The 11,852-nt window shown below is 48.5% G+C and overlaps 1 protein-coding gene across 1 annotated transcript; it reads right to left on the bottom strand.

The window, feature by feature from the left end:
* Positions 1-2,120: 2,120 nt before the first annotated feature.
* C1H1orf115 (chromosome 1 C1orf115 homolog) lies at positions 2,121-11,414 on the bottom strand. Its single transcript, XM_023203706.2, has 2 exons — positions 10,549-11,414; positions 2,121-4,665 (listed from the first exon to the last, which is right to left on the bottom strand). The coding sequence occupies exons 1-2, from the start codon at positions 10,855-10,857 to the stop codon at positions 4,546-4,548; spliced, it is 429 nt and encodes a 142-aa protein (XP_023059474.1). The 5' UTR covers positions 10,858-11,414; the 3' UTR covers positions 2,121-4,545.
* Positions 11,415-11,852: the final 438 nt, after the last annotated feature.

The following is an 11,852-nucleotide window of genomic DNA, read 5'->3' as shown; positions in this document are numbered from 1 at the left end:
TTTTTTTTTTTTGAGACTGAGTCTCGCTCTGTCGCCCGGGCTGGAGTGCAGTGGCCGGATCGCAGCTCACTGCAAGCTCCGCCTCCCAGGTTCACGCCATTCTCCTGCCTCAGCCTCCGGAGTAGCTGGGACTACAGGCGCCCGCCACCTCGCCCGGCTAGTTTTTTGTATTTTTAGTAGAGACAGGGTTTCACCGTGTTAGCCAGGATGGTCTCGATCTCCTGACCTCGTGATCCGCCCGTCTCGGCCTCCCAAAGTGCTGGGATTACAGGCTTGAGCCACCGCGCCCCGCCTTAAGGTGTTATATTCTAATCCTAGTTTGTGTCTCCAGATGAGGCTGAAGGGTAGAAAGCATGAAGCATTTCGAGGCGGAGATTTGGCCTGAGGCTTCCAGCAATAAAGCCTTTGTTCTGCCTTCCTCCGTGGGGTGGCTGGTGCACTCAGTAGGCTCAGGCACAGAGCCCTGTTGATCAGAAGTGATCTCCTTTTCCTTCAGCTATGATGTTCCTTGGAGTGGTTTGGCTCAAAATCAACCTTGTCTCTAGAAAAAAAAATAATAAACACACACCCTATGTATTTTTTATTTTCCCACATTTCCCCATGAATGGTCAATGCAGTAGAGATTTTTTTTCACTCAAGAACCATCTGGGTTTGTGGCAAAACCATGGAACCTCTCAAATGTGTGTGTGTGTGTGTGTGTGTGTGTGTGTAATTACAGAATAAGCTTCTGGGATGATCTATCAAATGTTCAAAAACATTCTGGAGGTGATGGCATCATTGAGTTTACGGGGTTTCACCATGTTGGCTAGGCTAGTCTTGAACTCCTGACCTCAAGTGATCTGCCCACCTAAGCCTCCCAAATAACTCAGTTCCTCTGTACTCCTGAAGTCAGGGGCTGGAAAGACATCACGGGTGCAAACCCCATAACCACAGCTGCCTACATCTAACACTGCAATAACTGTTTCCTGAGGCCACAACTGTTTTCTGCTAAGGAAGACTACCATTCCTTGGAAGACTACTGGAGGATGGAGGAAGTGGTCCGAGTTCAAGCCCTGCCTCTGGCTGCTTCTTGGTCACAGATGCTGTTGGGACTTCTCTGACAAGACACAGGTGCTGCACAGAGGGGCAGCAGAGATGACTCCAAGGTGGCTGAAGACACAGTGGTCCCTCTCTTCTGCTTTGCTGTAGCCTAACAGCAGGTTGAGACCAGTGCGCCCTGATGGCTACCAGGACCACTCCTCTCCTCTCCACCTTCCCCACCTCCAAGACCTACTCTGTCACTTCTGTGAGGACTCAGTGAGCAGGCATACCACATGTACGCAGTGCAGGGTTGGAACCTGGCAGGGCCCCTCCTCTGGCCCAGCCTCTCACTTGGAGTCCCACTGGCAGATGCAATGTGCAGCAGGTCCCCAGTGGCCAGCATTTCCCAGCTGAGGCAGAGGAACAGGTGCACTGGAGTTTTCTCAGCAGCCTGTGGGCAATGCAGCTCCTGTCCCCATGCTAGGCTCTCTAAATCTGAGCTGGAGGTTCTGGAAATTTTTTTATTTTTTTATTTTTATTTATTTATTTTTTTGAGACAGAGTCTCACTCTGTTGCCCAGGCTGGAGTGCTGTGGTATGATCTTGGCTCACTGTAACCTCTGCCTCCTGGGTTCAAGCAATTCTCCTGCTTCAGCTTCCCAAGTAGCTGGGATTACAGGAGTGTGTCACCACACCCAGCTAATTTTTTATATTTTAGTAGAGATGGAGTTTTGTCATGTTGCCCAGGCTGGTCTTAAACTCCTGAACTCAGGCAATCTGCCCGCCTCGGTGCTAGGATCATAGGCATGAGCCACTGTGCCCAGTCCATTTTTTAACAAACTCATGAGCTGAGGCTCCTATAAGTCAAAGCCTGTTCTGCTGGCTTAGAGAGAACACACATGCAGAGTTCCCAGGTGAACCGGGGTCTCTCTCTCCCCTGGGTCCTTGGGGAGCACCTGTGGGCTCCTACTGGTTCGCAGGGAGGTCTCTCCCGACGGGTCATCACCTGCTGTGCCAAGCTCTCTGTGTGACTGGACTCCAGGAATCTCCCTCAGGCAAGGCTAGAAAGTGAGGAACTGGGAACCCTTCATGCCAGAAACATTACATAAATTGAGGCTTTTATTTACATCATAGGACAAGAAAAGGATACAAAAGAAGTCTCTTGGTCAAACACATCAAGTGAAAGCTCTAAAACTCAACACTCAGTAAGGTGTGGGCACTGATACTTAAAAAAGAAAAAAAGAGACAGAAAAGGTAAAAGGTAATCTGTGACATGATCCAAATGCTTACATTCCAGGAACTGAGTAAGAGAAACCCAGGGCAGCGCTGTCACAGAGAATGACAGCTCAGGCTGAGTGATGTCTGAGATTCATCTTCTGTACCCATGAACCTGACTCGCAGGACAACCCCTAGGAGGTTTTGACTTTTGACATTACTGAGTTAATTCTTAACCAGATTCTTAAGAATTTCAGGGCCAAACAGGCGTGACTATACAGTTTTTCCAATTTGGGAGATGGGAGTAGGGGAGCTCTTCCTGGAACAGACTCCCAGGCAAGGAAAGGCCCCAGCAGCTCTATCCCCTGCCCTGGGCTCTGCCTCCATCTCCCCACGGGGAATGTGTGGGCTGCCTGGGGCTCGTCAGCAGCCCTCACAGGCTCTCACTCTTTTTCCCACTCACTATGCTTGGCTTTTTCTTCCACTTATGTCTCTCTCTCCCTTTCTCCGACACCCAGTGTTGTGGGGCAAGCTATAATGATCTCACGTGTGTGAAAATGTGCCGTATCCACTTTCATCACCTGGGCTAAAACCAGATCACTTGTTTCGCTTTTCCTCACAAATATTAACAATGCAGGAATTGGCTCCCAGTGAATCTTCAACATGAAGTTGAAGCTTCAGGAAGTGAAGTGCAGTCTAGCTTCACAGCTTCAACCTCCTCCTCTACCCCTTCCTTTTTTCTGTCTGTCTTTCTGTCTGGGCTTGGCCGGGCTTGATCAGAGAGCATGAGTGTTGAGGCATGAGTCCCTTTTATGCCTTGGGACAACACGTAGGTGCTGTCACTGATCCTGCAGACTGTTCAGCAACAGCCCCTTTGGATTTCTGGATATTCTGGAAACAAAGTCAGAACAGTGGCCTATCGGGGGGTTGGCAGAGGGGTATGGTAAGAGGACCTCCTTTCTTTCATCTCCCTGTTCAGCGTCCCATGGCAGTCCACAGGTCATCCTTGGTGGGTGTCAGGCCCAAGACCCATGCCCATCCTACCCTTTGAATCCAGGTGAGATGAGGTCAAACTGGGCAGCACAGAAGAAGAAAAGATGCTACAAAGGCAACCAATGAGTTCATGGCCTCAGGGGTTTTAAGCACCAGCCCTGGCCACCCAGCCTCTCTTGGCCCTGCCTAGAGGCACAGGCCCAGCCTATCTGAACTCCCTCACACTGATGCTCCAGAACTGGTTCCTGGATGGCCAACTTCTCTCTTCCAACATCCTCTTGCCTCATTTCCATTTTCTTCACATCTGTCTCCTACTTACTGGTTCCTTCTCTAAATCTGTCTTTTCATTCCTGGGTATTATGTCTCCCCCCATCTCTCTCAGCCCCTATGTCCCACCCAGGACAAAGCACTCTTAGTTGGACTGGCGGAGAGGAGGTGAGCCAATGGCGGGAGTGCGTTGATGGTGCTAGTAGGCCCTGACCGCAGCCAGCCACATCTTTGCAGGGACTCTGGTCGCCGCAAACATGTGGCTGGGCTGAAGTGGGCAATGCCAGGCACAAGAGCCCTCCCGAGTGGTCCCTCGGCCAACCTGTCCCAGCCACCCAGCCTGCGTCCAATCTTGCCCTTTTTCCTCCTTCCTCGCCGGCTTCACAGTCATGCAGGGATGGGGCAAAATGACAAGCTTTTATCTACTTTAAACAGTCATGCCACACTGCCAACACAGTTTTCAAAGCATCAAGAGATCTTTTCTTTCTTCCTTCTTCTCAAGCCTGTAATTAAACTGGTGACAGAGTGGCAGAGGAAGGAGATCGGGGAGCACGACTTGTGGAATAAACAGCTCCTTAGCTGCTCTCAGAACTGAGGCAGCTAAGGAATGTGAGCGCCTGTCAGCCTACGACCTTTCAGGAGAATACAGCAAATCATCTGACTCCAGTAACATCCTCTTCTTCCCCTCAAGATCACTGTTCTGCTGCACACCCACACTGCTTGGATCTGTTGAGTGTCGGCTTCCGCCCCAGTGCCTGCCACCTTCACGTGAAGGCTCTGGCTTTAGCACACTAGCTGCACTCCCAAACCTAACCTCGGATGAATTCGCTGCAGGATTGACCATTGGATCCATGTGTGACCGAGAGCTGTGAGAAGCTCAGCAGATGGGCAAGGATGACTCATTCATCATACTAATGTGATTCAACAAAGAAAGGCCTGTTTTCTCTTCCAAGTATGCTGTATGTTCAAGTCTGAGATGCTCCAGGATTCACAAAGTTCCCACAGCAGGGGCTCCCATTCACTCTGGTGGCACCTGCCGCAGCAGCTCCCATTAGCGCACAAAGGATACCACGCTGGTGGCTACCGCAAACGGGGCGGAGTAGGCTGCAGCGAAGCCTTGCAAGCCGATGACCACGTAGCGGCATCCTTTGATGATGACCTTCCCGACATTCTAGTTTTAGGAATAAAAGAGAAAAGCAAAGGATTAGAGTAGGCAATTTTTAATTCTGCCATCTTTCATGAAAAAAAAAAACCCAAAAAAAATGAGTCACGGTGACATACATAAAGATCATTTTTCCTGATTCTCCCATGACAAATCAGCAAGTTACCACATTCCCACATCTCTGGTGGAAGGTGCCCACCCCCAGCCTAAGAATATGTGGGGGCTCACAGCAGACATCATCCCCTTGGAAAGTGCTTTCAAGCACAGCTTATTTCCAGATAATTCAAAGACCTTCTTGGAAACAGCAGTAAGGCGGCTAATTCTAAAACTAAAGCAGTTTTGTTTTGTTTTTTTAAACCAAAGATCATTCCTCTTCTCTGTTCCAGCTAAAAATTACTGGACCGTCAGAAGGCTGGGTTAAATTTTTCTTTCTTCACCTTATCTGAAAGCCCATATTCTCCTCCCTCTACCTCAATGGCATGTTTCTGTCTGACCCACACATCTGTCCCTTTGTAGTCTTCTGCCATTTTCTAATTGCTATATTCATATAAGTCCAGCATTTCCAATACCATTATAAGCTCCCTGACCGTCAGGCTTGGGCGATGCTTTCTTGGTAACCACTCCTCCTATTCCTTTTCTACAAGGCTCGATAGGGGACATTCAGAGAATGTCGGTGCTAGACAGGGGACATCTAAAGGGCTCAAATGGGATTGCAACAGAAAAATTAACACCACCACCACCATTTATTGCATGGCTGCCCATGGTCTTCCCCTCCCTACCTCAACTTCTGTCATCACTCTTGGTGACATCAATGTCCATGCAGACAACCTGTGCCTTAGGCCACATACCTTGTCTCTCAGTCCTTTGACTTTTCCATATTACCATAACCACTCAGACTGGTTTAACTTAAAATTCCTGATCACAATCACAAATCTCACCTTGACTTCCAACACCACCTGAAAAACCTCCGTATCTGTCCAGTAGGATGAATTTCTCTCTCCCCCAGGTACTGCCTCATACTTTTCCCTTCTGAAGCCTCCCCACTTGCAACACACACGAACACAGCCAAGTCTCCATACCTTCATGAGATGATCCCACTTCATCTTTCACAGAAAAACAAAACCAAACCCAGACATCGTCAGGGAACGCGCTCACCTTCCATCACTCTCTATAGCCCTGCCTGTGTCTGCTCCTGCCGTTGCCTGTGTTACAGTGGAGAAAGTGGTCCTCTTCCCCCAAGCCATTCCCTTGATACTTGCTGTTGGCGCCTTCTCCCACCTTGATCTTGGCTTTCCCTTCTCCAGCTCCATCATTCGCTTTCTCTCCATTGGATCCCATTAGCTTACACACATGCTTGGGTATCACCTTGACTCCATATTCCTGCCCCAGTCTCTGTCCTCCATCATGCCAAGCCAGCCAAAAGAGCCAACCACATATACTGCCTCCATGTCTGTACTTCTTATTCCCTCTGACTCCTACCCCAACCCATGCAGGGACTGTCTGGTCATGGCCATCTACAACCCCCATGCTGCCTGACCCAGTGGACACTTTTCTGTCTTCTTTTCCCTGACCTCTCAGCAGCTTTTGATATACTTTATGAAATAATCATCTGGCCTCTTTGACTCCATATTCTTAGTTCTCCTCTACCTAAATTGGGAGCTCCTCCTCAGCTTTCTTTGCTAAATTATCCCTTCTAATGGACTTTAAAATGTTGGTGTTCTTCAGTACTCAGTCTTGGGTCTCTCCTCTCTCTCTTTCCCTACAATCTCTCCTTAGATGGTCTCATCCATTTCTAGTGACTACAAGTATCTCCTAGATTTAAAGAACTCTTCAGTTCAGACTCAAACATTCAATTCATTACTTGAGATCTCCACTTTTTGAAGACCCCACAATTCCTCTGGCATGCACTCTCCCTTGTAGCCCTAAGTACATAAACCTAACGTGGATTGGCTACTGGTATGTCCCTGGTGGCCTTTGTCTATCAGACGTCAATCATTCAAAGCACAGAGAGATTACATCTGTCCACATTTATATATCTGGCTAGAGGCAGAGCTGAAATTCAATCCCAAAGAAATCTCACTTCAGGGCCTATGACCTTAACCCCCATACTCTATTTCCCTTTTTAAATAAAGGCAATATGTAAGCTTCTAGTTAACTACTCATGGCCTGGGCTTGAATTCCAACTCTATCACTTACTTAATTTCCCATGGCCTCAGTTTCCTCACCTATACAATGGGAATATTTAGTAACTACCTCATCGGGTTGTTAAGAGGAGTAAATGAGATCACACAACGAAAGCACTGAGAACAGGGCCTGGCACAAACTGCAGGCCATATAAGTGCTCCCCAATGTTAGCTATTATTACTGCTAAATAACATCTGCTTCTTTTTATTACATAGCAATTTAGGTTTGTGGTGGCAATACATAAACCCAAGATTTTTGTTGTCTGTTTGGGAAAGTTTGTCAAGACTATAATTTCCTATGACTTCTGGTTTACTTGAGCTTTTTTTTTTTTTTTTTTTTTGAGACCGAATTTTGCTCTTGTTGTCCAGGCTGCAATGCAATGGCGCGATCTCAACTCACTGCAACCTCTGCCTCCCAGGTTCAAGCGATTCTCCTGCTGCAGCCTCTCAAGTAGCTGGGATTATAGGTATGCACCACTACACCTGGCTAATTTTTTGTATTTTTTAGTAGAGACGGGGTTTCACCATGATAGTCTGGTTTCCAACTCCTGACCTCAGGTGATACACCTGCCTCGGCCTCCCAAAGTGCTGGGATTACAGGCAGGAGCCACCGCGCCTGGCCAAGCTTTCAATCGTTTAAATTACAGGGTCCCTCACAGTAACAGAAGGAGGGCAGGGACTCTGTTGTGCTCATTACTGTATCCTGAGCATGTAGAAAGAGGCTGGGTGTTTCCTTTGGTACCTCTCCCGCTAAATGAGGAGCTTTGTGAGAACCAAGTAATGTCTGTGTCTTCTCCAGACACTGCTTTCCTGGACATTACTCTGTTGATGTGTCAAAGAGACACTGGGTTGGGGCATGCGCATGTGTAGGTATGTGACATTACTAAGAGATACACTTCTCTAAATGTGTGGTAATAATCGTTGGGAGAATTTTACTTACATGTTTGAAATAACAAAAGAAAAACATATTTTCTGGGAACAAGCTTAACAATCAAGAGTGACCCATTATAAACAAGATCAGAACTACACAATTGCCTACATTAAACGTGACAATTTTGGTATTTGTACATCCATTTTGCTCAGCCAGTTACACTTTAAAAGTTGCTTGTCACTTTGTCTTTGTAATTTAGGAAAAAGAAATCTACTAAAATAGTTCATTAAAAGGAACATTGTCAAAAACACAGATTTGAGAAATGAAATGCAAAGAAACATAAAATATCTCTCAACCACTATTTCAATGTCATTTGAGTGTGCATTTGGAATTCTTTGATCTGAGTAGAGCTTTCTACCCAACTACTCTCTCAGAGGGGAGCTGGGGTCTAGGGGAACAAAGAGGGGTTGCCTGCTTTATTTCTCCATGTTTGAGCCTGGTGACCCTCTCAGTTGGCTCCAAGAAAGTAGAAGCTAGTCACTCTTTTGAAGGGCAGAAAGGAGAGATTCAACCCTAACCTGACGATGTCCTCTCACCTGGCCTCCTGGGTCCACTGAACTAGCATGCAACACTCTAGAGCTTTCATGTCCACAGCTGGGCTTGTGATGGCCCCTCTACCTCAGATGACACCACTTCTCTAGCCACTGAAATCTTGGTTTTTTCATTTGTTTTAGTTAAGGCAAATTCGCACAACATAAAATTCACCATTTTAAAGTGCGTACAGCCCAGTGGCATTTAGTACATTTACAATGTTGTGCAACCACCACTTCTATCTAGTTCCAAACATTTTCATCATCCTCAGGAAAAAACCCCATTAAGCAGATGTGCTCCATTCCTCTTTGCCCCAGTCCCTGGCAACCATCAATCTGTGTTCCATCTCCATGTGTTGACCTATCCTGGGCACTCTATACAAATGGAATCATATGCACTATCCGTGATCTTGTGGGTCTTGCTTACTTCACTTCGCATGATATTTTTAGAGGTTCATCATGTTGTAGCATGGATTACTACATTTCCTTCCTTTTATGGCTGAATACTATTCCATTGTATGTATATAACACCCTTGTTTATGCATTCATCCATTTGGGGACATTTGGGTTGTTTCTACCTTTCAACTATTGTAAATAATGCTTCTATTAAAATGTGTACATAAACATTGATTTGAGTACCTGTTTTCAATTATTTTGGTTACATCCCTAGGAGTGGAACTGCTAGATCACAGAATAAGTCTACACTGAACTTTTTAAGGAACTCCCAAATTGTTTTCCATAGCGGCTGTCCAATTTTACATTCCCACCAGCAATGTACAACGGTTCCAATTTCTCTACATTCTCGCCAACCTTTGTTATTTGGTTTGTCTGGACATTTTTTGGAGTAGCCGTTCTAGTGGGGATGAAGTGTACCTACTTCATACCACTTCACTGTTATCTGGTGAAATCTTAACTCATCCTTCTGTGCCCAGTGTTCATGTCACCACGATTTGAAAACTTCCCTGCCTTTACAAGCTCACCGCTGAGGAGTGAACTGCCTGAGCTCTGTGCCCTGAAGCCCCCAGGGGTGGTGCCCAGCTATGTCAGTGTCTTCCTGGGAGGCTATGCCCTTCTCTAGCACAGGGCTGCCCTGTATTTATTTTCGCATCGCCACTGCTCAGCACAATGCCTGACGCATAATGAGTGCCCCCAAAATATCTTCAAGTCCTAGTCCTTGAGCTGAGGTTTCTGCAGTATCAGTTCACCAGTGGAGAGGGACACGATGGCTTCTTTGTGCTCAACTGGGACCCAAAGCACAGATGATTTGTCCAAGCAGGGCTCTAAGCCAGAAAGACCCAACTTTACAGTTTTACCCCTGCCAGTGTTCTGCTCCAGAAGCTGCTGACATACCTTTAAAGAGGCTGATAAACCTAAGCTCCCAGGCATGGAGACGGAACGGCTTCAGGTATAAGAGGGCACTGGGTGACACAGATAAGTGGACAATAAATCAGATGAGGTCCATGGCCTTTGGCCAGGACACAGTAATTTCTGTGACTTTATTCTGGGTGGCCTTGTCCAGGCCAGGGGAGCTTCCGGCAACAGCTTCGAGTGCTTCCAGGCAGAGACACCTGGGAACTGCATCTGGGCTTTGATTTCTGCGAAGGAAACTGCCATTTTCTCCCACATTCATCCTTCCTAACCTCATTTCCCTGAGACAAATGGCAGAATGTTTTGAAGGCCCCAGAGTACACTGATGGTTGGCTAGACGAGAAAAACAAATTCAACAAGCGCCTATTTATGTATTTGTTGCGCTCCCAGGCCCTGGAAATAACCTTGGGAATATTTGGGAGAATAACCCAAACATTTCTCAACTAATGGGATATCCTGGAGAGTATGTTACTGGAAAACAGATACACTGGGTTGCAATTTCTTTCTTTCCACCTGGGCCAACCTTCTCCAAGTCACCTGCCGCGCTCACGCTTCAGTACTCCCATCAGTAATCAGGGACACTGATTCCTGATCTTACATAAGAACCACCTTGGTAGAAGCCCCTTGAGAAATGTTCTTAAGCAGCCAGGAGCGCAATAGCAGGCACAGAGGGGACCACCCAGCGCAACCTCCGATTTAAGTTTCTATCACGACTCGCAACTCGCGGCTCGCCTCCCGCGAGGGAATGGGAGCGGGGACGGAGGGGGTCGCAGGTGCAGCCCGGAGAAACTGCGTGAGTCGACGGTCAGGACCCGGCTCCCGCTCCCCCGCGGGGCACCACACCCGCGCCCCCCGGGCAGTGGCGGCGCAGGGCCCCTACCTTGCCGTACTTCTTCAGCTTCCGCCGGCACCGCTTCTTGGGCTGCTCGCTCGGCCCCGGCTCCTCCAGGGGCTCGTAGCGCTCGGGCAGGTGTGCGAAGTGCACCCTCCGCGCGCCCCGGGCCCCGGGGCCCCGCTCGACCGCCGCGCTCGCCCCGCTCTCGGCCGCCGCCTCCGCCTCGTCGGCGTACTCCAGGTGCTCCAGGATGGCGGCCGCCTCCTCGTCCCCCTCGGTCCTCCCTCGCCCTCGGGGCCCGCGGCGAAGGAGGCTGCTCTCCGCCTTGCTTCGGAGCCTAGCTCCCACCGTCATGATGCCGCGGCCCCTCTGGCGAAGGTCCGAGCGTAGAGACACCAACCTTTGCTCCCCGCCCGCTCCTCCGCCCCAGCCCGGACGGGGCGGGGGATTGGGGGCCGCAGCGCCCCCTGGCCGTGGGGCCCGGTATGGCGGCGACTCCGCTCCGAACTGGCCTCCCAGGCGGCTAGTGCGCTCCGCCAGCCCCGCCCTGCATCCCACCTGCCGGCCAAAGGGTGCAGACTACAGCGTGCACTGCACAATGAACATGCAAAACAACTTCAACTGCACTTGCTGCGAAATTAATGACCGCAAATAATAGGACTCCATCTGCTCATGTTCAAATTAGCAACGATGGTAAATGATACTAGAGATCACGCTAAGTGCTAGGGAGGGTATGGCGAGATAGTCACGGTAACAGGATTCGTGGGAGTGCAAACTGGTGGCAAGGTTTTGGAAAGACGATCAGAAAATCTTTATCGTGAGTCTGGAAACGTCCGTATCCTTCTAGGAAATATTCGGAAATACAAGACAGTATGTCCACGGTGTTCAACGGTCTGACTCAGTGAAAAAGTGGAGCAAACCAACAGGGAGAGGCAAAGGAAATTCTGGTGCAGACATGCCAGCATATGGCGCAGTCATTAAAATCATGATTTTTTCAGGAATATCTCTCTGTGAGATAAGCATTCTCAGTGTACTGTGAATCTCAACGAGCTGAGAGTGCCCTATTTTCTTAAGTGGGTAAATGCCTTTGAATTCTGGCTAATGTAGAATTAAGGGCCGGAAGCAGTGGCTCACGCCTGTAATCCCTGCACTTTGAGAGGCCAGGAGGATAGCTTCAGCCCAGGAGTCCGGGAACAGCCTGGGCAACATAGTGAGACCTCCATCTCCACAAAAAAACAAAAAAGCAAAAACAAACAAACAAACAAAAAACATACAACAAATTAGCCAGGAGTGGTGGCGCGCACCTGTGATCCCAGCTATTCAGGAGGATTACTTGAGCTTGGGAGTTT

The sequence above is a fragment of the Piliocolobus tephrosceles genome, chromosome 1 (genome assembly GCF_002776525.5).
Source record: "Piliocolobus tephrosceles isolate RC106 chromosome 1, ASM277652v3, whole genome shotgun sequence".
In the NCBI taxonomy this organism is placed as follows: domain Eukaryota; kingdom Metazoa; phylum Chordata; class Mammalia; order Primates; family Cercopithecidae; genus Piliocolobus; species Piliocolobus tephrosceles.
The sequence above is the reverse complement of the archived record's forward strand: the minus strand, read 5'-3'. Positions and strand labels throughout refer to the sequence as shown.